Source organism: Papio anubis, chromosome 10 (genome assembly GCF_008728515.1).
Source record: "Papio anubis isolate 15944 chromosome 10, Panubis1.0, whole genome shotgun sequence".
In the NCBI taxonomy this organism is placed as follows: Eukaryota; Metazoa; Chordata; class Mammalia; order Primates; family Cercopithecidae; genus Papio; species Papio anubis.
The window spans coordinates 43050281-43078231 of NC_044985.1; the positions used below are offsets into that span (position 1 = coordinate 43050281).

Here is a 27951-nt window from a genome sequence, read left to right on the forward strand (position 1 = left end):
AATATTATCTAGAGCAAAGCTCTGTGGAATGTGTACTGTATTTGGAATTAAGATAAATGTGAACTAATTGAGCATCCACTGAGCAGCACAGAGTCTTAATGTGCTGGTCTGTAGGTGCCTTGATTAGCTTCAGTTATTCACAGTGATTGAGAGAGAACAAGGTATAATATCAGAAGGCACATACAAGTTCTAGTTGCCTTATGAATTATCAATTCTGTTGTTGATGAATATTGCTTAAGTATTGCATTAAATTACCTTGGTCTTTGCCTACAGCTAGAGAAAAAAAGAGTAACTTGAGAATGGTCTATATTCCTTAAGCTCTATAACCAGCTTTTCTTTGTATGAAGTGTAACCTGACACGAATCTACATTTAACTTTGTGAGACATTATGTGGAAAAATTAGATCAATATACATAACCTTCTGCTAATACGCTAAAGCTATCTACCAATGCACTGACAGTACAAATTTAAAACATTTTATATTTTGTTTTTTTTTTACCTTGTATCCTGTTATTAGACCTGGATCACATACAGCAGCTGAGAGGAGCCTCACAAGCAAGTCTTGTACTTCACCCATGCTGTCCCCTATATTTAGCAATCCCTCTTGAAGAACACTCAGGTTTGGAACATCAATATTCACATCAAAGCCCAAAACTTTACCAAAGTTTCGTAAGAACTGCACCACCATGAGACAGTCTGAAAATGTACTTCCAGAGAGAACAAGTCCTGGAATACGAGGCAACTCTGGCAAAGGCTGAAAATAAAATAAAATATAAATAAAATAAAAATAGCTTAATTTTCTAAAAGCCATGATTTAATATCTTCTAAAGTAAAATAAGCTGCTACCTTTTTTTTCCCTCTTGTATTGTACCAGTAGCTTCCTTTGGGATGCTAAATTCTCTGGGGGCATTTCTGTAACCCCCACGGAACTAAGCATAGTGTCTTGGAGTATCATCATACAAGTAAGCAACCATTAACAAATTTTGGTTGAACTCAATTATGAACTTAGATTTTTGCAAAAGAGACATTAATTTTAATCAGCTTGCATAGTCAATCAACTGACATATCCATATTAACAAAAACATGGATTATAAAACTAGAGCAAAAATTAAATAAAATATAAACATTTTATAAGTACTTAACCATGGACATACTTATAGGGGCATGTGTACCAATTTCTTCTAATGATGATGACATTTAAAAATCATACTTTTTTCTGTAGCTTAGAAACTAACAGCATGCATCTGTGGGCTCTATGGTTGGAGAAAGTGGTATCATCTATGGCTAATGAATGCAGATAAATAACTAAGTCCACATAACTAGAAGCCATGACCCTGTACATAAACCCAGTTATAATGCAACTAAAGGTCTTTAGGTTTCCCTGAATTTAGGCAAGTATTAGCTTCAGTATTAAAATTAGCTATCTCTGTTGCTATTTCTCAAATATGCTCACATATTAACATTTTAATGACTTAATTGCAGTACCAGTTGTCATCAACATTTTAAAAATTCAATAAATAGGTAATCTAAATTAAAAATATTTTGCCCGTTAATGAGAGCCTTAAAAAGTACTTGATATTTTAACTGGAAAAAAAGTGACATAAATATTTCTATTTAACTGAATTGGTCCTTGTTCAAAAATATTTCTCCACCCTGCATTTATTGAGGTAACCAGTTGAGACTTTTTCTGTTAATACTGTGTGGAAACACAAAACTATAGATAATAGCTCATCTCATACAAATATTTTATATTCTTCTTGAAAACCCGTTAATTCTCATTCTCCCTTTTTCTTGAACCACATGAAACATACACATTTCTAGGTAATTCTGAAAATTTATATAACAAAGCTGAGCTAATAAAATATGGCTTAAAATGAACTTACATATTTGATATAGTACATATGAATTTAAATGAAAATAAAAGATACAAGAAAATGAAGCTCACTTAGGATTTAAAAAGCTTGATCACTATGAGCTTATTAAATGTGTTAACTAATTTATATACCCATTCTCTGCTTAGGAAAATTTAAACATTCAAATGACTAAAACTAGTAAGTACACTCTCATTTTTATTTAGAAGCATTTATGCTAAGTAAACAAATAGCATATTAATATAGTTCAATCCATTTTAGTGTACTAAAAGTTTGCTTTAAGCACTTTAGAAAAGAGCTTACATAAATCAAGAGATAACCATTATTTGCATATCATTTGAATATTGCATATAAGTAAATACATATCCTGCTAAGGAAGTATAATAATATAGAGATGAAATGCATTATTGATATTTTTCTAGAAGTACCATCTTCTTAATTATAGTCAAAACATAATTGATTTTTACTCAAAAATGTATGAAAATATGCTGGTTGCCAAGATTACAGCAATCTTTCTAAATTTATACTTTTATGTATTTCAGCAACATTACACATCTGTGAAACACTATGGAAGACAAAACACATATGAGGTACTTTCGTTGGACACAGTTTCTTGGCTTTCAGGATGATAAACAGTATAGGCTCTGGAGTTTAACAAACCGGAGTTTGAATCCAAATTGCCATTTATTAGTTGTGTAATCTTGGGCAAGTTCCTTAACCTCTTTGTGTCTCAGTTTTCTCATATGTGAATGGGAAGAAATACTAACTCCACAGGATTATATTGAAGATTAAATAAGAAAATTCAAATATGTGCTTAGCATAGTCCTAGCATGCAGTAAACATGTTCAATAAAGGTTTGTCACCTAAAGCACTGAAGGAGGTCATAGATTATAAATCTGAATTTATTTAAATATCTATAGGGGTGTGGGGAGGAGTTAAGATTTTTCTGTGCCTGGAATCCCAGCACTTTGGGAGGTTGAAGTGGTTGGATCACTTGAGCCCAGGAGTTCAAGACCAGCCTGGGCAACAGAAGAGCCTATCTCTACAAAAAATTAAAATAACAAACCCCAAAAAACTAGCCAAGAATGGTGGCAAGTGCCTGTGGTCCCAGCAACTCAGAAGACTGAGATGAGAGGGCCACTTGAGGCTGGGAATGAGAAGTTGAGGCTTCAGTGAGCTATAATCCTGCCACTGCCCTCCCTCCAGCCTAAATGACAGAGTAAGACCCTGTCTGAAAACAACCAGCCAACCAACCAACCAACCAACCAACCAAACAAACAAACAAACAAAAAAACTGCCATTACCAGCACAAGAGCTCCAGAGAGGTTTACTGGTAGCTATCTAGGAAAGGCAAATTGACCTAGAGTTGGAAATTTACTGCTATAGTTAAAAATGAAAGGCTTTCACAATAGCAGCTCTGGCAAAGAAATCAGGTAAGAAAACTGGAAAAATTAAACTTATAAATGGAAATGGTATACATGACGTATAAATTACCTTTTGGTCCGCTAAGCACATGTCTTCATTAGGCTTCTTTAGTTCCTTTGCCATTTCTAATTCTAATCTTCGTTGCTCTAGTTTACGCTCTTTATTTAATCTTTTCTCATCACGTTTTTCTTGCTTCAACCGTTCTTTTTCCTTAAAAAGAAAATCATGTACACATATTCTTCTTAATCATTATATATGTTGGAATAAACTTAGAATTATGTAGCAACAATGAATTACTTTGCTTTTCATTAATCTTACTCTCTAATTTTCAAAATAATCTTATGACTGTATATATTTAATATATTAGATTCAACCTAGACTATTTTGTTACTCAAAATTTGTTCAATCATTTGCCAAGTTATAAGAATAAAATACTTATTAATAAAAGCAGATACATAAAATGCACATGGGCAACTACATATCTTATTAAATAGTTATTAGTACAAATTTTAGTGTGGCTCCAGGAAGCATATGATTTACAGTAGGAAAATGGAAGTACACGTTTGAATGTGCAAAAGCAGTTCTTTCAAAGTGAATTAGCTAGTCTTAAGATAGCACCTGTGATGAAAGAAAAATATTATTCACCACCATAAACACCACTTAAGAGAGGCAATGTCAAAAGCATTAAAAATGTTCTGGTAATGGCAACAATATGGAAATAACTGACTTGTCTGTCTGTTGTAGGGAATGACTTTTTGTTGGAGGAAGTGATTTTCTATTATAATACCGTTATCATTACTTTTTCATTCTATCTCAAGTATAGCTCTCATTTATTTAGAGGAGAAATAACAGTGGAATCATCAGTCAGTTCTAACCTATTACCGCACATGTGCCACACATTGCTAATTGGTTTACTTTTGTAAGGCTCATTATATCTCTTCCTTGATTAAAAGTCTTTCGATTTTCTTTTTTTTTTTTTTGAGACGGAGTCTCGCTCTGTTGCCCAGGCTGGATGCTGGAATGCAGTGGGGCGATCTCGGCTCACTGCAACCTCCGCCTCCTGGGTTCATGCCATTCTCCTGCCTCAGCCTCCCGAGTAGCTGGGACTACCGGTGCCTGCCACCATGCCCGGCTAATTTTTTGTATTTTTCAGTAGAGACGGGGTTTCACCGTCTTAGCCAGGATTGGTCTCGATCTCCTGACCTTGTGGTGCACCCACCTCGGCCTCCCAAAGTGCTGGGATTACAGGCGTGAGCCGCCGTGCCTGGCCGTCTTTCGATTTTCTATCAAAATAAGGTCTAAGTCCTTACTTTTGAATTCGGGACTCTTCTTTTCTAATCTTACCTCTCATATTTTTTTCTGTGTAGGTTTAGAATTTCCTATTCCTGATGAACATTTATTTCCTTAGCTGCTTATATTGGTTCACTCCAATCAAGAAGTTCATTTTTCCCATCTTGCATATTTAAATCTTAAACACTACCAATTTCTATTACATTTCATAGCTCCTAACTCTGATTTTAACACAGCACTCATTGCTTTCTGTACTATATTACTATTTTTGCCCATATTCTAATTATCTCCATTTCGATTGTCACTGGTAAGTGAGCACCCTGACTGCTGCTGGAGGGAATGGCCAAGAGGGAGAAAGAGAGGAGTGGGGAAGAACATGGGACCAGAGAGTAGAGAAAGCACAGTGTGTTTGAAAAATTGTTAGCAGTTTCAAAACTGGAGTGTAGGTTGTGAGTTGAATAGTTGCTGAATATTATGATAGTCAGAGGGCCAGATCATAAGGGACGTCTTATATGACATGCACAAGTTACTATTCATTTTTATGCTGCCTCTGAATTTCTGGGTTATTGATTCACGCAGACATTCTGGGAGGACAAACTATAAGGAAACTTATGAGATTGTTGACACCAGCAAAGTTTTATAATTAATTTTACCAATTATAAACCAAAAAGCAGTTTCTGAGGTTTTGATTTTCAAATCAAATTATTAGGTAATAGCCTGAAGTACTATTATTACTAGCCCTTACAAAAGGGCAGCAGAGTCACTGGTAGAATAATTTTTTTCCCCCTAGAATTGAAATTTCGATTCTTAAACACATGAACTGTTGCTCTAATAACTTTCCAAAGAAGGGAAGATTTAAGTTTTTGGTTCCTTACCAGAGTAATGAATTAGGATCACTAATAGAAAAAAGCATATTAAATATCTCTTACTGATTTGAAAGTAGATACTGTAAAATTTTCTGCTGCACTCATATGCCACATGATGTTTGTCAATAAAGAATTGCATGTACTACAGTGTCTATGCCACATAGCCCAGTGTAGCAGTCTATACCATCTAAGGTTTGGGTACGTCACTCTATGATGTCTGCACAATAATGAAATTGATTAATGACACTCTTCTCAGAATGTATTGTCATCATTAAGTGATACATGGCTTTATATAGAGCTAACTCAGATCTCTTAATGATGTCCATAACAGCAATTATAAACATAATAATTGAGATTACTAGTTACTAGTTGTTAAAAATAGTTACTATTACTTTTTAAAAAGCGTGACACTGATGCTCTTTTCACTGTGTCAACTTCCCATTGGTAGCAATCCTGGAGGTACATACTCAATAGACACACAGGCAACAAGCTAGAGTGCACGGAATGCCATAAGTATGGATTATATGCTTGGAGTATCAATTTTAGCTGGTGATATGCAATACCTTTTTCCAACTGAAAAAGTATAATATGTAATAGAATGCAAAAGTCACATCGATATTTATGATAAAATGGATTTCCAAAAAAATTATAGAAATCAGTGTGACCTTTATCAGCTAAACACAAGCATTTATTACTGTCTACTATCAGGCATACTTTAATGGAAATGTGGAGTCTCTCAATTCAGTATGAATTGTATAGAACTAATATAAATTCTGTGGTTATGGTACAAGTTTACTCTTAAAGAGCCAGAGCTTCCAAGGTCCCCTCAATCACCAACTAATATTTATAATGACGTATAAAGCCAGTCACAATCTAGCCCCACACAAGTGCTAGTCTCACATCTCACGATTCACAGTGGATTTCCCATGTTCCAGCCACACTGTGTGACACACCTGTGTGGAGAAGACAGCGTAGCCCCTTTGAAGTTACTGCTTGGATGAATAGTGACGATGAAGCAACAACAAAGCCAAGATGGGCATGTACACGAGGTTAAAATGGCTAATACCCTCTTTGTACCCCACCCCCAGGTCTTGTTTAGTCACAGTACTATACCTCTGTATATGCCATTCCTAGTGTCTAGAATACCTAGTTCCTTCACAAGAAGTCTGTATAAAGCCTGTTTTTTTTTTTTTAATTTTTAAATTGTTCCCACTTTTTAAAATCGTTCCCACAACTACTTTAGACATGGTAGTACTTCTTGTTTTTGAGCTTCCATAGAACTTATTACAGCATTTGTTGCACTGTGTAGCAATTATTTCTTCAAAGTTGATCTCTCTCACTCAAGTATAAGCCTCTTCTAGAGGGCAGAGGAACTTATTCACCTGTTTCTTCACGGACCTATTCAATTCCCCCCTGGACACCTGGAAAAAGTTTTTAATTATTTTATCTTTCTCTTTGACTCTTGAGCCTGTATCAGTCCAACTTTCCTCTCCCACTGGTCTCCACAGTCTAAGTATTGTTCTTACTTCTTATTACAGTAGTGATATGACTGTAATAGATACGTTTGATATACCATGGCATATAAAAATTATTTGAGCATTTATAACTTTGCTGAATAATTAATTCTTCAAATGACATAAACTAAAATTATGGTAACATTTTGAACTGGTTATTAAATGAATTCAGTAGGCAATTTCTTCTTCACTTTTAATATTTTACTCTGTGGGCAAACATAATTGCTGTCTTCCATTTTCAGTTAAGAGTATTTAGAAACCTTGAATCCAAAAGTGGAATTAAATACATTTATTAAGAATATTTAGATTACGTTTAGAAATTTAAAAATTATCTAAAGTATATTTTTCTAACACCTACTTCAACATTATTAATTTCTTAGCCATATAGCATGTACTGTGATTTGATATGCTTGCAAATAGATACCCCTCCCATAAAAATTAAACAGATTTATTACCCAATAATTTTGCCAAAAGCTAAAGTTTAAAGTAGCAGCACTACTTAGGCCAAAAATGAAGGCATGTAAATTTGTATAGTACTCTTGCTCCTAGCGGAAGAGTAATCTATTTATCTACTTTTTACCTTAGCCTTTTCTTGACAAAGTAAGCTGCCTTATTATGAACCTATATCTAATTTCTATAATATTATATTTTGTTGCTCTGCCAAATAATAGGATTTTACAATGGAATTTTGTGATTTTCCAAGGTCAGTTCATAACAGACCTCTGATTTGCCAGAGATAAGACATATTAAACCTATCCTAATATGAAAAGAAAGTTAAAACATATTTTATGTTAATATTGGTAAAACCGCAGGACAGTAACTTAGACTGTCTACCAATGACTACAAAATGTAGCTCTGGATTTTAGATTAACTATAAAGAATTCCAAGCGATGGGTTTGGTGGCTCACGCCTGTAATCCCAGCACTTAGGGAAGCCGAGGCGGGTGGATCACCTGAGGTCCGGAGTTTGAGATCAGCCTGACCAACACGGTGAAATGCTGTCTCTACTAAAAATACAAAAATTAGCTGGGTGTGGTCATGGGCGCCTGTAATCCCAGCTGCTTGGGAGGCTGAGACAAGAGAATTGCTTGAACCTGGGAGGTGGAGGTTGTAGTGAGCTGAGACTGCACCGCTGCACTCCAGCCTGGGCAACAAAGAGCGAAACTCCATCTCAAAGTAATAATAATAATAATAATAATTTATTTTATTTTTATTATTACAAGCAAAGCAGCATGCATCATCCTAATTTTTTTTTCTTTTTCCCTCTATCCCCACCCAGTTTTCCAGATACAGAAATTCTTGAAATAAATATGGGCTCTTGGGTTATAAGTCATTTATAATAAAATATCTTTTTTATCATCGTAATTATATATTCTATGAAGAAATATAATATTATATAATGGGATCTTTTTGTATCAAAATCTTACTAATATCTTAGTTAAGAAGTCAGTCAAAATTTCATTTCAAAGTTGAAACATCTGTTGATAGCAAATGCATTAAATTTAGATTATCCTAAAGAGTCTGGTTTCACATAGGGTGAAAATTTAAAAATCAATTTTTTATTTACATGAAAAGATTATTTTAGGGACTCTAAAACATAAATCAAAGGATTTCCACAATTCAATAGCACAATAACAAATACAAGAATAAATTTATTCTATTTTAGAATTATTTAAGTTAAAAATCCAAACAAGAAATGTAGTAGAATGGCCCATTAGTGTGAAGTTTATAACTTATAGATTGCAAAACAGGCCATTTTGAAGAGATCATGTTGCACAGAGACTTATGGTTTTCGCATTTGATGATTCTACCGGGTCTCCTAGGTGTTTGTTCTAGGCATAATCAGAAGAAAACATTTCATTTGACAGAAATCTGTACTCCAATTTAAAAGACAAAAATATAGTTTAAGAGACACAGGTTTACCTCAGGGTACAGGAAGGATAAAAGTGTAAATAAGATTAATAACACAAGCCATTTATAGATGACAGATGTAAAGAACAAAAATGACACTGCTTTATGGGCCAATATTGACTGTGAGTATTTCAGGTAATTTTTTTAAAAAGGCCTATTATTTTTACATTTTAATTTATATTTATAAATTATAAAAATTAAAGGAAAAAATCATGAAGCACATGATTCCAGAAACCCTAAAGATACTTCTTATACTTTATAGATACAAAATACTTAAAAAGAATAAAACTTTCTACTTATCACATGTTCTTACAAAAATATTACATGAAAAATTCTGTACTTATTTATTTGTATTTTTTCCCATCACTTTGGGCATTTATCATTTCTTTGTGTTACAAACATTCCAATTATACTCTTTTAGTTATTTTAAAATATACAATGAATCACTGTTGACTGTAATCACCTTGTTGTGCTATCAAATACTAGATCTTATTAATTTTATCTAATATATTCTTGTACCCATTAACCATTCTCTCTCCCCCCAACACCCCACTACCCTTCCCAGCCTCTAGTAACCATCATTCTACTCTCTATATTCCTGCATTGTTTGTTTGTTTTTGAGACGGAGTCTTGCTCTGTCACCCAGGCTGGAGTGCAGTGGCGCAAGCTTGGCTCACTGTAACCTCCACCTCTCGGGTTCAAGCGATTCTCCTGCCTCAGTCTCCCAAGTAGCTGGGGCTACAGGAGTCTGCCACCATGCCCGGCTAATTTTTGTATTTTTTAGTAGAGATGGGGTTTTGCCATCTTGGCCAGGCTGGTCTTGAACTCCTGACCTCATGATTCACCCACCTTGGCCTCCCAAAGTGCTGGGAAAACAGGCGTGAGCTACTGTGCCCGGCCATATTCATTGTTTTAATTTTTAGCTCCCACAAATAAATGAGAACATGTGAATTTTGTTTTTCTTTGCCTGGCTTCTTCTACTCTAGTTCCATCTGTGTTGTTGAAAATGACAGGATCTCATTCTTTTTTTTGGCTGAATAGTACTCCATTGTGTATATGTACCACATTTTCTTTATCTATTCAACTGTTGATGGACACAGGTTGCTTCCAAATCTTGGCTATTGTGAACAGTGCTACAATAAACATGTGAGTACAGGTTATCTCTTTGATATACTAATTTCCTTTCTTTTGGGTATATACCTAGGAGTGGGATTGCTGGATCATATGGTAGTTCCATTTTGAGTTTTCTGAGGAACCTCCATACTGTTTTCCATAGTGGCTGCACTTATTTACAGTCCCACCAACTGCATATGAAGGTTCTCTTTTCTCCACATGCTTGCCAGTATTCGTCATTGCCTGTCTTCTGTATAAAAGCCACTTTCACTAGGGTGAGATGATGTCTCAATATAGTTTTCATATCCTTTTCTTGATGATCAATGATGTTGAGCATCTTTTCATACACTCCCTTGCCATTTGTATGTGTTCTTTTGAGAGATGTCTATTCAGATCTTTTGCCCACTTTTAACTTGGATTATCAGATTTTTTCCTATTGAGTTGTTTGAGCTCCTTACGTATTCTGGTTATTCTGTACTTACTTTAGATAAACTATCTTAAATATTATGTAGGATAGCTACTATTACATAAATGTCTCCTAAATTAAAATTGACATTGTTAATAATTCTAGAGTTACAGATTTTAATAAGTATAAAAACAACTCTTTCCAAGGTCTACTTTTTTACATGACATTTAACATTCCACATTTTTTTTTTTTTTTTTTTTTAGACAGAGTCTCACTCTGTCACCCACACTGGAGTGCCGTGGTGCAATCTTGGCTCACTGCAACCTCCGCCTCCTGGGTTCAAGCAATTCTCCTGCTTCAGCCTCCCAAGTAGCTGGGACTACAGGTGCACGCTGTCACGCCCGGCTAATTTTTCATATTTTAGTAGAGACGGGGTTTCACTGTGTTGCCTAGGCTGGTCTTGAACTCCTGAGCTCAGGCAATCTGCCCACCTAGGCCTACCAAAGTGCTGGGATTACAGGTGTGAGCCACCACACCCAGCCCCTGAATTTTTTAAATTTAATTAAAAAAAATTTTTTATCTTTCCTATGGTGCTAAACGTTAAATTGTTTATATAGAATAATTTAATATTTGTTTATAAAGACAATTTTAAAATTGAAATAAAGTACATTTGCATAAGTATTGTTTAAGTATCTTTACTATTTTGTCAACTAAAAATGTGTTTGCTTAAAAACTGTCTACATGTGCAATTTTGCTTTTTTTGTTTTTACCAAATAATGACTGGTTTAAATATATAATTATGAAATATTCTTTATTACTTGAATCATTATGCATTTTTTTCTGCTTTCTAATTGTTTATTACATGACTTCTGAAACCTGAAACTTTCTTCCATTTTATGGCTTTGTCTCCTAAAGTGCTGACATAGTCACTCTGTGATAGATACACGTTTAACAACTTTTTGCAGTTTATTGATCATTGGGGAGACATGCAGAAGATTGTGTTAAAATTACTATGGTTGATTATTTAGTTAATATGAGCAAATTGATTATAAATTTGTGACTGGTATAGTTTGAAGTTTTCATAATGGAAACTGAAGATTTTGAGTTAAATGTTACTTTCTCATGTTGCTTAAACCAACCTGGTTTCTACGGATTAGTAATAATGAAAGCAGATGTATTTCATATTAAATTATATTAGAAAATAAGCTTTTTGTATTCATGAGGCTAAAGACTATTTCTTACATTATGAAAATATTTATGAACTATGATGATATACTAATGGCCCTTTAATGTTAATATAATAATAAGGAGATAATTTATATAAATCTGATAATTTTTTTACTAATTATAAATTTGTGTAATGGAAAAACTATAAAAATTAGATTTCACAACTAGAAAACCAAGAGAAATTTGAGAGCTTTTTAGTGAAAAATATACTAAAGTAGTACTAAATCCAAAAGATCAGTGTAGTGTACACAAAGAATCACACAAGCGGTGTTTTTGTTACCTCCTTTGATAGGTGTGGGGAGTTTCTTCGAATAATTTCAGGTAATATAGGAGATTTTTAATCAACATGGTGAAATCAATTTGTTTTTTAAACTTCATTACTCATTAAACACTATTCATAACATTTTCATTTTAATCCTAGTTTTCTTTCTTTACAATAGAATAATTAAAGATTTAAAGGTATGAATATTTATAATCAGGGTTATGCACAAGCCAATTCAGAATTTTGAACTGTTCTTGCCTAAGTATCATTTGGCCTTCATTTTATAATAAAGTTTGTTCTTTAAATAGGTAATAACAGAAAATTATTACAGATTTGGGCTATCAGGAGGTAATGGGTGGCAGAATATAAAGCCACAATGTGCCCATTGTTGACATTCCATGAGTTACATCTTGTGCATCTTAAGTAATAATGAGGAAATGGGCAAGTACATATAGGAATGCTTTGTTAATACTGAGGTTTATGTAAAAGACTGGGTGAAAGTTTTGATCGTTGTTAAAAATAGGTCTTTTATTGCCTAACCACTTATACTGTTCATTTTATCTCTCTGATATGATTACTGCATCTTGAATATTTTGTTTTTCCCACAGTATCTAATTTAATCTTGGGCACATACTAGTAGTTTGAAAGATTAACAGTTGATCACAGATCTATGGGCACCACTCATTAGAGCAGTGGTCCCCAACCTTTTTGGCACCAGAGACCAGTTTCATGGAAGACAATTTTTCCACAGACACAGGGGTGGGGTGGTGGGGAGGATGGTTTCAGGATGAAACTGTTCCACCTCAGATCATCGTTAGATTCTCATTAGGAGCATGCAACCTAGATCCCTCGCATGTGCAGTTCACAATAGAGTTCACGCTTCTATGAGAATCTGATCCTGCCACTGATCTGGGAGGAGGTAAGGCTCTGGCATCCGGCTCAGGTGGAGGTACTGGTCGGAAACCCCGGGGACCCCCACAGTAGAGGAACACAATTCAAAATCAAAATGACTGATAAAATTACCCAGTCCATGAGTCCTGTTCATGGGTCTATGGCAGATGATAACTTTTTTTTTTTTTAAAGACAGAGTCTCACTCTGTCACCCAGACTGGAGTGCAGTGGTATGATCTCTGCTCATGGCAACCTCTGCCTCCCAGGTTCAAGTGATTCTCCTGCCTCAACCTCCCGAGTAGCTGGGATTACAGGTGTGTGTCACCAGGCCTGGCTCATTTGTTTTGTGTGTATTTTTTAGTAGAGAGGGATTTCACTACTCCATCAGGCTGGTCTCGAACTCCCGACCTCAGGTGATCCTCCTGCCTCAGCCTCCCAGAAGTGCTGGGATTATAGATGTGAGCCACTGCACCTGGCCAATAACATTTTAAGAACTCAATTTTATCTACGAAATTTTCTGAAACATTCTGATTGAGGATTATTTGTGGCATATGTTATTGCATTGTTAAATAATAGTTCCTTGAGTGTTTGACTGTAACAAAAGAACACCATCTGGAGAAAAATAAAATAAAAAGAGTTTTCTATCATACAAAGAGAATTACATAGAAAACATAATAATATACTCAAAATTTAATGATTGTTTTGTACTTAATTTGATTTTTTAGTTCTGCCACAATCACTTTAATTTTACCCTATCCATTCATTCATTTACAATTTTCTAGGCACCTCCTATTTACTTGGTTCTAACTGAGGCACTGGCAATACAATGGCATAGACAGACAAGAGTCCTGTTCTCATAGATCTTATATTCTGGGAGGAACTAGCCCACAAACAATAAGATGAGTGAATGGTGTGGGGTGTAAGATAAAGCAAAATTAGGTTTCTGGGAAGGTCTTTTTTTTTTTTTTTTTTTGAGATGGAGTTTTGCTCTTGTTGCCCAGGCTGGAGTGCAATGGCGCAATCTCGGCTCACTGCAACCTCCGCCTCTCAGGTTCAAGCGACTCTCCTGCTGGCAAGGCCTTTTTGAAAAGTTAACATTTGATTGATGATTGAACAACAAATAGAAACCATCTGAATATTTGGTGGAAAAACAGCAATAGCACAGACCATTCATTCAGGAATAATAACAAGACAAAAATGACCAGAATATAGTGCATAAGGGACAAATTGTATGAAGTAAAACTGGAGTGAGAGGCAGAGGTCAGTGGGAAAATGCCATGGTGAGGAGTTTGAACTTTGTTGTAATTGCAATGAGAGTCCCCTGGATAGTGTCAGGATATGATCTGGTTTACTTTTTTTTTTTTTTTTTTTTTTGAGACGGAGTCTCGCTCTGTCGCCCAGGCTGGAGTGCAGTGGTGCGATCTCCGCTCACTGCAAGCTCCGCCTCCCAGGTTCACGCCATTCTCCTGCCTCAGCCTCCCGAGTAGCTGGGACAACAGGTGCCACCACCACGCCCGGCTAATTTTTTTTGTATTTTTAGTAGAGATGGGGTTTCACCGTGTTAGCCAGAATGGTCTGGATCTCCTGACCTCATGATCCGCCCGCCTCGGCCTCCCAAAGTGCTGGGATTACAGGCGTGAGCCACCGCGCCCAGCCCTGGTTTACTTTTTGAAAAGATCACTTTAGCTGCTCTGTAGAGAATGTATAGGGAGTGCTGAGGATAGCAATAATGAGAACCGAGAAACCAGGCTCACTCTTTCAGCCATTAGAATTTAAGTAATTAATTTATGTACATATGCATTTATTGGCTTTATTTTGGTTCAATATTTTAACACAGTTGCCTTACCATTTCTTTTCAAAGTACTTATGCTTAATATGTCCAGCCCTATTCACAACTTGTATTGTTCCAATGTAGGTGGGTTAATTTTCCTGCAGCTCTTCTCTATCTGCTACCTGATTTTAGACTTACAAGTACTTCAGATTTGTGGGTGAGTATTCTGTATTCTACTTCCACTTCTTTTCGCTCAGGACAAAGGTAGCTAGGAGAGGAAGAGCTGTACCAGGTATCTGGAATCTCTTTCTCAGTTTTATTGGAAGAACTGTAGCAGATTCACTCTATTTAGTCAAGAGTATATCCTTTTCCTCTTGAGAGGTGCTCTTGAGCTTTGACGGATTCTTAGAATATCTAATTTTAATCAGCTTTATTTATCCTGTGGCTATCACCCTCCATTCAACCCAGATCTTCCTCACCTCTCTGCAGCAGCTTCCCCCACTCTCCCCAGGCCCTAGTGGGCTAATATGAAAAACCAGCGGGAGGGTTCATGTCTTTGAGGCCTTTGGGGTGCCTCTTTCACCCGGATATTCCCTCTCTCAGATGATCTCATTCTTACTATTTTACAGGATCTTCTCTTCTAATGAATCCTAGTATGCCTGAAGATAACGTTTTGGATTATTTTGGTTAGCTTTCCTCCCTGCCAAGAAAAACCAGAATGGCAAGCCCTGGTTCTTTTTATTCCTTCTTATAAAAAAACAAAAAACAGAAAACAAACAAACAGAAAAAAAAAACCAAAAAAACAAAACCCACAATTGGTAGGGAAGAACTTGTCTCTTGAGGAATTTTCTAGGTCTTTTTCCTGAATTACTAATTGCTCCCTCCATTTCCATCTCTCCAGATTGAGGGAATTAGATTCAGTGTTCAGGCTTTTAATTAGTCCCCTTCCCTACTCTTCCCTTCACTGTACTGTTTCCATAATGGAATACAGAGCAGCCCTGCCAATTCCTGGAATACGTTACCTCTCTCTTTCCGTGACTGTCATTTTTCAGAGATTATGGTTATATTTCCATGCACAGATGTATAGATTCAATTATTATGTTAGGTATAGTGGGTGTCAATAAGCCTGGGTAATCAAAAGGTTAGGGAAAAAAAGACAGCAGGAAAAGTGTTGGAGTAAAACTTCCATAACCTTTAGGAAAAGTCACAGAAAGTGATTGCTGTAATATATGTTACATGCTATGTTAAGTCTCTGCTAAGAGGTAATCTGTGTCAGTAGTTCGCAACCTGGGATGCATCTTGCTAGGCCCATTCTATACATATGTAGTGTCAATGGTTAGGTACTATGTGGTGCCAGGCACTGTTCTAAGAACTTTACACACACAGAGACACATATCCATTTAATCATCTCTTCAGTCCTACGAAACAGAAATTAGTATTATCTTCATTTTATAGATGAAATGAATCACAGAGAAGTTAAATAACATGCCCAAGGGCATATAGCTGGAAAGTAATGAAATCGGAATTCAAATTCAGATAATCTGGCTACTGTGCACAGGTTCCAAAACAATACACTTATTTTCTCTACACACCAAAAATCTATATTGCTAATTTAAGCTAGAGCTGAGACCAAAATACTGAAATACAGGCCTCCCAACTTCTAGATCAAACAGTATCATTTTCATTAATTCTCACTTATTAAATGCTTATCTCACTCGATAATCCCATAATCCTAGGAGGTACGTATCATCTCAATTTTAAAGAAATGGCTTGAAAATGTAAAGCAAATTGGTGGCAGAACCAGGAGGGGAATCTGTGTCTTTCAACCTCCAAAACCCCAGTTATAATAACTCTATTCAACTGTTTTAATACACAATGTTTTTTTTTTTTTTTTTTTTTTTTTTTTGAGACGGAGTCTCGCTCTGCCGCCCAGGCTGGAGTGCAGTGGCCGGATCTCTGCTCACTGCAAGCTCCGCCTCCCGGGTTCACGCCATTCTCCTGCCTCAGCCTCCCGAGTAGCTGGGACTACAGGCGCCCGCCACCGCGCCCGGCTAGTTTTTTGTATTTTTTTAGTAGAGACGGGGTTTCACCATGTTAGCCAGGATGGTCTCGATCTCCTGACCTCGTGATCCGCCCGTCTCGGCCTCCCAAAGTGCTGGGATTACAGGCTTGAGCCACCGCGCCCGGCACAATGTTATTCCTTTGTAACATATATCTATTTTAACCTTTATGTGATTTCCATTAAACTCCAAATAAGCTCATTCTGATGTACTGCAATAATTTTCTTATTCTGAATTATCTGTTAAAAGTTACTTTAAGAAAAGTACTTAGGCCTAATTTTACATAGAGAATACTAAAGAATAATTCTTAGGGCAGGAATCCATGGTCGGAATGATTTGTGTTTGAATTACGACATACAGGACTTGTCCAGGCATGCTGTTATACTAGTTTTGTGAAACTCTGGTGTAATAAATAGCTACCTTTATCTAAACCAATGTCATTTACTACACTAAAAAAAGACAATTAAAATCTTAGCCAGGAAAACTAACACATACATTGGAACTCTTCCTACATTCTTTTATGTTCTAACACTCAGTTGCTATCTCTAAATTTCTGGTTTGCATATGAAAGCCAGTAAATCACAACAAACCTATATTCTGAAAAATTTATATTTAGAAGAGCCAATGCCTTAGGAAAAAGTGTTACTTTATAAGGTAATATTTTTGTAGAAAGATACACTTACTTCTGCTTTTTTACGAGCCTCCATAGCTTTCATAAGCATCATGTGCTGTCGCCTTCGCTCTCGTTCCTATTAGGCCAGATAAAATGTGGAAAATAACTCAACCACAATTAACAGTTTGATTTTCCAATGGAAAAACAAAAACAAAAACAAAACAAAAACTCAGTATAGCATGTTTAGCATTTATAGACAAGTCACAGTAAATACTAAATATAAGACAAGAATGGCCAGTCTGTGCATGTTTTAGTTCAGGTTTAGAAAGCAAATACAAGAACAATCAAAAGCAAAAAGGTAAAGCAATGAACATGGAGACAGTGTAAACAGAAGCATACAAGATTTACTTATGGTCAGTTGTGATGCTCCTTCAAAAGCTGGCAGAACGAAAAGCATAATGGTTGGCTGGAACAGGTCAGTTACCTTACATCTGCTATTAGAAAAACCACAAATACTATGGCCAATTAAACCAAAGGTTGTGTTGTTCTTAAAATTTTAGATCAGGAAGAAATTGATTTATAGTCACTTTAACTTCATGATTTTAGAGTTGGTTATTTTATTTCAACTACAAAATCATTTTGTAAATCCAATAAGCCACCAACAAATTAAAGATTTTTTAAGGCTTTTATACCAATTTAGTTAAACTAGTCTTGTTTCACATACAACACCAGTGAAATGGGATATTCCTATTTACTGATGTCTGCCACCTGATACACTATTTAAAGCCACAAAAGCTGCACCATGGGCTAACAGGTGGAATCTTAAAGGCACAGTATGAAAATAAGGTAAGCACTGGTTTAATTTGATAATCTCACTTTACTTTTAAAATAAAAAAATCACATATTTATAATATCTAATCGATTTTTTTGTTTAAGCATATTTGGTTTCTCCAAAGGGATATTTCCAAAATTATTTCTAAAATTTGTCTATGAAACCAGAATATATTTCATATTCTCTCATCAAGCAAACTCAAAATTCCCACTGTATTCAATGGCAGTTTTGCATCTAGAATGATGGGAGAATATTGGTCATAATTATACCTAATTGTATAGTGATCCAACTTTCTTTGTGACATCAGTAATGTAAATTTTTAGACAGCAGCCTTATTTAAGGCTTGTACAATTCAGTGTAAAATCTTGGAGATGCATCATACTTCTTTATAGACAGACAAGCAGATGTATGCAATGCACTGTGCTGTAAGCCATGCAGCAGTATGTAATATGACAGCAGCCAGTGCTACACTTTATGCATTGCTATGACAACCATATCACAACCAAATCACAATGCGGTGTTAGATGTACAAAAATAAACATACCCATACCATATCTAGTCTATGCCTCTCCAACTCCTGGTAGAAAGAGTTGGCACAACATTATGAAACAGAAATCACAGAGTCATAAAACCAATTTTTCAACCCCCCAAAAAGACACCAATACCAAAGCAAGGCAATAAACTGTAGGTTGAAGGAAAAACTTAAGCAGAAATTATATCAGAAATTTTAAAGAAAATATTTTGAAGATTTTCCCCCAAATAGGTTTAAGCAATGGTATAAAATGTACATTCAACAGTTGTATAACTATACATTACAGACCTGATGTTTCAGAAGAACAGCTTGTTGTCTTCTCATTTCTTTTTCCTTAAAAATAAGAAACTTTTAATACATGATTTTTAGAGAAGATTTAGAACATGCTAAAATTGTTAAAAGTTCCTTTTCTGAGATTCTATAGTCTTCCATTAGGTTGAACCATATGAAATGGCCAATATTCAATAATTTTTTACTTATAAAATGTCAATTTGATTTTGTATGCTTCTACCCAACAAATACTTACATACAAAGTGTATAACATAGCAAATATGGTAGCAAGGATCTTTCTTCAGCAGTCATTTTTACTTAAAATTTAATGAATGACTGATCTAACTGCACATTTCAATGGCACATTCATTGAACTAACTAGCTAGATGGTCAGAGTCTATCAGATATAACCCACACATGTATTTTTTAATCAGTGTGATACATTATGGTGCAACCCTCAAGTCTAGCCAATTAGAACTCTCTCCATTCTGAATATGAACTCTCAAATATACTCTATAATTAACATCATGTTTTTCATTTCTATACACTACATATGAATTAAAGTGATAAAAACTAGGCAATCAGTGTGAAATTTTCATGTCCACCTATGATTCAGGGCACCATTCCAAGGGGATGGGGCGTAAGGCAAACCATTCAAGGAACGTCACCAATCTCATTATTTTTATAAAGGTAAAATATGGTGAAATTAATATTAACGGCAAACATGAAAAGGTAGAAATTTAAAAAATAAAGTAAGAGAGTCTATGTAGAAAAGATAAACAGTTCCTGGCTTTACAAAGTATAACTGTGGTGGCTCTTTCCAGTACCAGTAGGTTCACCCAGCTACCCCCTTTCAGTATTCAGTTACTGGTGGATGGCAGGATGGGGGAGGGGAGGGAGGGGACATCTCTCTTATACTCCATGCCAGGAAATCAGAACAAAACACCCCCAAATACTTGAAGTTAAAATAATTAAAAACAGCTAATTTTGTTATTGGTAAATAACAGTTGATGAGGTTTGGCTTTCGTTTCTGTAGGCTTTTCATTTTTAATAGATAAAACAGTTGCTGAATATTAACAAAGAAAAAGTTATAAAGGGGAGAATCAGACTGAGACACAAAAATAAACATACCTATACCATATCTAGTCTATGGCTAAACATAAACATAAACAACACACAAAACAGTTTTTTTGGGGGAGTCATTCTTATTTAGCAAAACTACATACAGGTATTAAGCAACAATTTGCATTTCTGATTTGATGTCTCCTAAAGAGCTCAAAGCATTACAAAAAAACCCTGCATAATAAAATAAAAATACACATACAGTATACATACAAATAAAAACATACATTATACACATGCTGTATCTGCTAAACATATATTCAGATAGTCATTTTGAAGACATATTGTTTCATATAATTGATGCCAGTATAACATACAGTTTTTATTTTTCAAAAGTAAAAGCTCTGATTCTCATCTAAACTAACCTTTATTCGTTTCTCGGCCTCCAATAATTTGGCATTTGCTGCTTCTTCCTTCTTTTTCTTTTTAGCCTGTGCATGCAAAACAGGTCTCAAAGTCATGCAACAGCACCACTACAACTTGCAAATAATGTCAGACTTGAAATGAAGCTACATGTCTCACAAGGTACGAAACAATATGTAACATATATGGAGACAATTACAGATTTCCCCCCAGTTAACATTATGTTTAATGTAATAATTGTGTTTCTAATTTATAGGTTAGCATTAGAATACACAAAAATTTCTTAGATTCATAAGAATATGACAGCTTTTCTTCTTCAAGCTCTGTTAAAAGTCTGAAATAATTGAGTGTTTATGTTCTTTTACCTTAAAATTTAATCACAGAAAAATGATTTTATGTCATTTATTGTTTTTCTGATTTTAAAAGTAAAACATAATCACTGTAAAACATTTAGAAAACAGAATAGATTTTAATTGATAAATAAAAATTATTTCAAGAATTAGTAATATTTGAGAATGAACATGTTAACTTTATTTAAAATTTACTTTTAAATCTTAAAAATTTGAGATAAAGAAATTCATTATTGGATTATATCTTTTAAGTTAAGCATATTAGGTCTGATTTTCCCCATCTCTGTATAGTGTGGTTAAGTTCAAGTGTTTTTTTTTTTTTTTAATAGAATGAAAACTTGTAATCTTATCTTTCATGAGTCACAATCTGACTATTAAGATCATGCTATTTATCAAACATAAGCTTCATAATCTTAAAATCATGAACTGTGTAGAAGTTTCATAACTACCTAGCAGTTATTGTCAGTTTACTTTAAAATAATATTTTCAATTTCTGGTTTTTAAAATTAATTTGAAATGGGTAAGAAAATATGTGTGTATTTCTAGAAGGAATAAAACTGTAACAGAGAAAACCTCAGTTATCTGGAGCCCTCAGGGAATAAACTGCTCTATAAGGCAGCAGTTTCCGGAATGGTGGAGAAGTTGTAATAATTTTAAACATGAAGTTTATTTTCACTATTTCAGATGGAAATAATTTTGAGACGTGCCTGCTTAGACACCACTATGCCTGTGTACTGTGTACCGTGTCTAATTTGGCGTATTCTTGATGACTCAGGGCAATTATTTTGAACATCAGTCATACTGCACAGCTCCAAAGAGTAATGCCTTTGGGCTATTAAGGTTTTGAAAATTGCTTGCTATTCAAATAAAAGATTACAGGCTGTTGCTAGGCTTTTCAGTTCCTATATGTGCTAGCTGAAGTTTTCCTGTATTTTTTCCTTGCTATCTTTTGCCTATTACTTTTGCTGTTGCCAACAGATGTCCCCTCTATCTCTATTCTAATTAGCCTTGCAAGGAAGAGGGATATGCTAGAAATCAGAAAAACAATCTGATAAAACTTTGTACATTTAAAATTTATTTTTACTTTTGAAATGTTTACTTCTGTAAACATTTGTTTCTAAACTAAAAGTAAATATCGGACTATAAGCCCTAATGATTTTTCTTTTGTTGTTTACTTTTATAGAAGTAAAACATTTTACCGCATGAACTTTATGACAACTCCATTGACTGCTCAGAAGTTTTCCTGTTTCTTTTGTCTCATTTTGTATATCTTTATTGTTGGGATTAGATTAGCTTGCTAAATAAGGCTCAGATAAAGTTTTATTCTATGCAGAATGTTTAAAGAGAGTATCTGACAAACGTGAGAAAACATGCATGTAAAATCTTTATTTTTGCAGACTTAAAAATATATGGCTATATTACTTTAATTATGTTAAATTTAAGAATTCTACCTCTAGAATTTGCTGAGCTCGAAGTTCTTTTTCCATTCTGATTTGCTGTATTCTCTTAATTTTTTCCTGTAGGAAAAGTTATGATAACTTGAGATAATAAACTGAGTAAAGAGTATTTGAGCAGAATCAAATAATAAAAATATAAGTACAAAATTACCAAAGGTGGGACATAAAAATTTAATTATTTAGTATAAAATCATATATATTTTCATGTCTGAAACTAATATGATTTGATAAAGTTTCTCATAATTTGTAAAATGCAAATGCTAAATAAACAGAAACTCAGCGAAGCAAGCTGATTAAACTATATACCCTGAAGATCTTTATAAATATTTGCAATTACAAATAATACTTAACTTGAAATAAATATAGGACTTAATAGTAGAAAAATCATGTATCAGCAGTCAGAAAACATATAGCCAGTTCTGGATTACAGTCATTTATTGAATGGTCTTGAGCAAATAATAACTATTCTTGTGTAAAATAGTGAGAGGTGTTTGCCCTTTCTCATTTGTCGTGATTAAATAAAATGCTTTAAAAAGTATACAGTGACACAATTGTAACATTATTAACAATAATTTCCATTCTAAAATTTATTTCACACGTTGAATAGCATGACAATATAACATTGCTTATAATTATCACAATTAGCCCATTTCAGAAATAACCTGTAACATTATTTTAAAATTAATTAATTACAATTTAACATTCCAGGAAATTATTTGTAGGACATAATTGGGGTACACATTGTCTAAATTTAATAACCTGATTATTGGATATGTTTTATAACTTAGTGATCATATAAATTTTGACAAAAATTTACATTTTAATTTAAAAAATTATCTCATATTAATTATCTCATATTCTATAAAACATTCTCAGAAATTTCATGTTCTTTAATCCATTCAGAAGTCCCAAATTGGCACTGATGGGAATCAATACAAGTTAAAAAAGAAAATTCAAAGTTTCCTAATTGAAAACTGTACTTATCCTAGAATTTCCAGGGCCAACACATTTTATACACCTGTATTTCACAATGCCTGCTCCTATCTCCAGATGCTAGTTGTACTTATTGAAGTTATACTTTGATATACATTTTAATTGTTTTATGTACACTGATGTTATTGATTCCCTGCAGGAGTCTACTGCAGGATGATGAAATTTTAGGGATTACTGTTCTGATTTCACAAGAATGATCACATTCTTTGATTTTGGTGATCCTATCTTGGTACTGACTATTAATTGTAGGCTGTCAAAAATAAAAACCCCAAAGTGGGCCGGGCACTGTGGCTCACACCTGTAATCCTAGCACTCTGAGAGGCCGAGGTGGGCAGATCACCTGAGATCAGGAGTTCGAGAAATGAACAGTGCTAGGTGGTGAAATCCTGTCTCTACTAAAAATGCAAAAAATTAGCCGGGTGTAGTGGTGCATGCCTATAATCCCAGCTACCTGGCAGGCTGAGGCAGAAGAACTGCTGGAATCCCGGAGGCGGAGGCTGCAGTGAGCAGAGATCATGCCACTGAAATTCCAGCCTGGGCAACAGAGGGAGACTCTGTCTAAAAAAACAAAAAACAAAACAAAGAAAAACAAAACAAAAAATAAAACCCAAAACCCCAAAGTGTATCTTTTGTTTAATTTCCAAGTCTTAGAAAAGATTGTATTTGATCCATATTTGCAGTATTTATTTGAATTAGAACTTGATATCTGAGAAAAGTATACTCTTGATCTAACTTTCCTGCTCTTGTCAATTATAACATTATAAGGTGCTATGTTTTCAAGTCAGCAAAAGTCATTCATTGTTCTCTTAAGCACAGATAGGCAGGGAATGTTGGGGCTGACATACACAATCTAAAGCTTTATCTTAACTATTCAAGTGACTTTTATATATATCCATATATATTTGGTAGTGTTATCATTAGCATGTAGATAAGATAAACATGGTAAATTACTATAATACAGGTTAACTTTACAATGTCGGGTACTCAACCACTGAGCTGGTCACTTTACATTTAATATCTTATCAATCATTAAAAAATCATAGAAGCTTAAATTATCTTCTTTTTATATAAGAGAAAACTGAGGTTCTCAGCAAGTAAATATTTTGTCTGAAGTCCAATACGTAGTAATACAGAGTCCTGGTCAGATCCCAATGCCTGTGTGCCTCCTGCTTTGTAATAATGTTTCTGAAATCTTCCAGAAAACTGTCTTAAGGACTGCCTGGTGATATTTTTGGTCTACTAGGTGGAAAAAATAATCCAAAGGATGAAAACACATACCCTATTTTATTCTAGATCAAATGCTGACTTTAAAATAGACCCTATATAACAGATAGTATGAGTAGAATTACTCTATACTTCGATTCACTTTGTTGAATCAAATAAATGAGATGGTATTCTGAGATTGGCCTCAGATAAATATCTTGATAAACATTAAGACCAGTTCATTTGCATTAATGTTGCTGGAAACTTTGGAGCTCAATGCTTTTTCAATGAGTAGCAAAGACCATGTGGATTTAGGTTGCAGCTACTGTAAGACTTTAAGATCATAAAGCTGAATTTAAAGTACTGATAGGATCTAATGAGTCTCCAGCCATTAGGAAATAGAATAAGCTATAAAACTTTTTAAATAAAAGTATAACAGAAACAACAGTATTTCACTTAAAAATGAAATATGAACTTATTTTTTCATATATACTCTTTAGTAAATATATTTTAACAAATGCATTCATTAGCCTATTTCAGGTCAATCTTACAATGTCTAGCAGTCACAATTAACAAACTAAGGATGGAATTCAAGTTTACAACTGCTACTTTAAATTATGGTGGTAAAAGAGTATACTGTGTAGTTGGATGTTTTATATTTATTTTTAAAAAGTTGAGCATGTGTTTTGTTGCCGGTCACTGCAGTAGGCACTTTACGTTCATTATCTCATTTATTCAGATATTGCAATTAACTTCTTTTACGATGGAAGAAATAAAGACTTAAGGGTTAAGTCATTCATCTAAGGTCACAAAATTATTAAGTAGCAGAGCCCATATTTAACCGTAGGCTGACTGACTACAAACTCAAATCCTAAATCCCAACTCTATAGCAACTTTTCTAGTCATATTGCTTTAGTTAATACTGGAAGAAACCTTAGAGATAATCACATCAAATCCAACCCAAGCCCCTTATTTAGCAGGTATTTATATAGTAACATAATTGATTTCATTTCATTCTCAGAAATAACTACTTGCTTCCTAACATTTTTAAAAGAATAGTACTTTCTCCCATTTCCTTTCTGCTTTAATGTTACCATGAATATGAGGAGATGGGAGAGTAGTTTACACATTCTCATCTTAAATGAAGCTGAATACCTTCTCACTTAATTTTTATCTATGAAAATTTAAAAATTACTTCTCTTACCTAAACTTAATTTTGAAAACCACACGGGGAGAAATATTGTAGATACAAGACAGAGAACTCTGGATTTGCTAAAATAATGCTCTCACCTTTTTTTTTTTTGCAGTGGCAACTTTTAAGTAACCCTGAAAGCATTCAGAAGCAATGAAGCCAAATCTTATTTTGTATAACTTAAATTTAATTTTCTACTAATATTTTATATGTTTAAGAACAACAGGCTTTATTAAAATTTGAACATTCGGGTAATATACTTCATTGACTGATATATTAATTTAAAAATTCTGAAAATTGTTCAAGATATCAACTTATACAAAGTCTACAAGGATATTAAAGTACTTACACAAATTTACTGTTTGGTAATCATTTCTTTAAACACTTGGAAGTAGAATACTTTATTAAACAGGTAAAATTTTAATTAAGAGAAGATAGCAATTTTCTAAATAAGACACAAACATTAATGTGAAATACAGTTATTTAAGAAATAAAAAATAATGTACATTATTAACAAATCCTCAAAATAAGTCCCATATTTTAAAAGTCAGTTCCAATACATACACATACCTGCTGTTTCATAATCTTTATCTGTTCTTTTTGCTTTCGCTTCTCCTCAGCAGCCATTATTGCTACAACAAGAAGCCAAAGGATAGATATCATCAAAAAGGGAATGAAGAAAAGAAACCTCTCATGAATTCCCCAGTACTGACTCTTCGAGTTTATGTTATCATTTAAATCACTCACCTTGTTGTTTTTTGGCTTCTTTAGCAACTCGAGCCTGTTCCTGCTTTTGAAGTTTTCTCAAAAGCTTTATTTGTGCTGCTTGCCTGGCTATTTCTGAAAAACACAAAATTTCAAAGAATATTAACAACTTTGTGTAACTACTAACCTAAAACAGTAACTGTGTGAAAATGGTATCATCATAAAGGATATAATTTTTTTTTTTTTTTTTTTTTTGAGACGAAGTCTCGCTCTGTGGTCAGGCTGGAGTGCAGTGGCGCGATCTCGGCTCACTGTAATCTCCGCCTCCTGGGTTCGAGCCATTCTCCTGCCTCAGCCTCCCAAGTAGCTGGGATTACAGGCACGCGCCACCACACCCAGCTGATTTTTGTATTTTTAGTAGAGATGGGGTTTCACCATGTTGACTAGGATGGTCTTGATCTCCTGACGTCGTGATCTGCTCACCTTGGCTTCCCAAAGGACTGGGATTACAGGTGTGCCCGGCTGAGGATATAATATTTAAGAAAATTGCCTAAGGTCAGACAGATACCAAGTAGGAGAGTGGTGTGGTAGACAATGTCGTGTTCATTCCAACGGAAATAATCAAATTATTTCATCAAATATGATCCCATATCTAGGACTACATAAAAATGAGGTTTCTTTTAATCTTTATCAGAGAGGCTTATTTAAGTACATTTTTTTTCACATTTCAAGTAAATCCCACTTAGTGGGAAAATAGCTGCTAGTATTTTAAGAATTGTAATGTAGCTTCAGTCCTAGCGTATATAAAAAAGGAAGACTTCCAATTAAAACAAATATAAAAGTCCCCTCCCACCCAAACTTAGTATTTCAATTAGCTATAATGGTTAAGTTCCTGAATCCAGTGGTATTTTCATTTATGACGGAGAGGGACTAAATCTCCTAAATGAAAAGAATGCAGAATTTCAATGACTTTTAAAGACAACCTAGTTCTTATTATCTTCAAGGACACATGTATGAAACTATGGTAGATGAACAAAATTAATGGCTCCAATTCTTCATTCCTCCTTTTATTCATGCCATTTGTAATGTGACTTTGGAGCAATTCCCATCGAGAGGTGGAATATATTTTCCTGTCCCTTGATTCTGAAGTCAACCATGTGATTTTCCATGGTTAAGAGGTTGTTAGCAGTTGTGATGAAAACAGAGCTTGAAAGTTTAGTTATATTCTTTCTGCTTTTGTTCTTGTGCTTTGTCCATGACTGAAGATATGATTTGGGGACTAGGCTATTGGAAGATTGGGACACAGGGAGCCAGTTGACCCCACAAATGTGAATAAGCCCAGCCAAGACAAGCAAAGCTGCCTAGCTAATTTCCAGCTGATTCCATCTGCACAAGTGATTAAGAAAGTGTTTAATGCTACTAAGGTTTGGGGGTTGTTACCGAGCATTATTGTGGCAAAGGGTATAACAGACAAAGAAACCATGCAATATCCTTGCTTTCTTCTGCTGGTAAACTTGGTCTGAATACTTCTAACGCTAAAAGTGGTGTATAATGTTGATCATATCATCATTTTAGAAAGCATCACTTTGTATTAGACATTGTTATAAATTTTGTAGCCACTGAACACAGAAACCTAAATTATGTTCATTGACAATGAATATAATTGCTAACACGTGAATCACTTGAGCTCTTAAAAATTTCCATCATTTATTG

The 27951-nt window shown here is 34.4% G+C and overlaps 1 protein-coding gene across 39 annotated transcripts in view; it reads right to left on the bottom strand.

Annotated features, from left to right (window-relative positions):
• Positions 1-27951, bottom strand: part of BAZ2B (bromodomain adjacent to zinc finger domain 2B) — a 407614-nt gene that overhangs the window by 69375 nt on the left and 310288 nt on the right. For 31 of the 39 annotated variants that reach the window (XR_004176705.1, XM_031651777.1, XM_031651775.1 and 28 more), the window contains 9 exons: positions 26281-26373; positions 26104-26165; positions 22140-22205; positions 20341-20406; positions 18872-18916; positions 18596-18628; positions 17290-17355; positions 3366-3506; positions 500-754 (listed from right to left, as the gene is read on the bottom strand). Coding sequence is in view for 38 of the 39 variants with exons in the window: in XM_031651777.1 (XP_031507637.1) it covers positions 500-754; positions 3366-3506; positions 17290-17355; positions 18596-18628; positions 18872-18916; positions 20341-20406; positions 22140-22205; positions 26104-26165; positions 26281-26373 (827 nt within the window). In the remaining variant the exon portion in view is untranslated. The remainder of the gene's footprint in view (positions 1-499; positions 755-3365; positions 3507-17289; positions 17356-18595; positions 18629-18871; positions 18917-20340; positions 20407-22139; positions 22206-26103; positions 26166-26280; positions 26374-27951) is intronic. The other 8 variants (XM_031651787.1, XM_031651802.1, XM_031651800.1 and 5 more) reach the window with 2 other exon arrangements.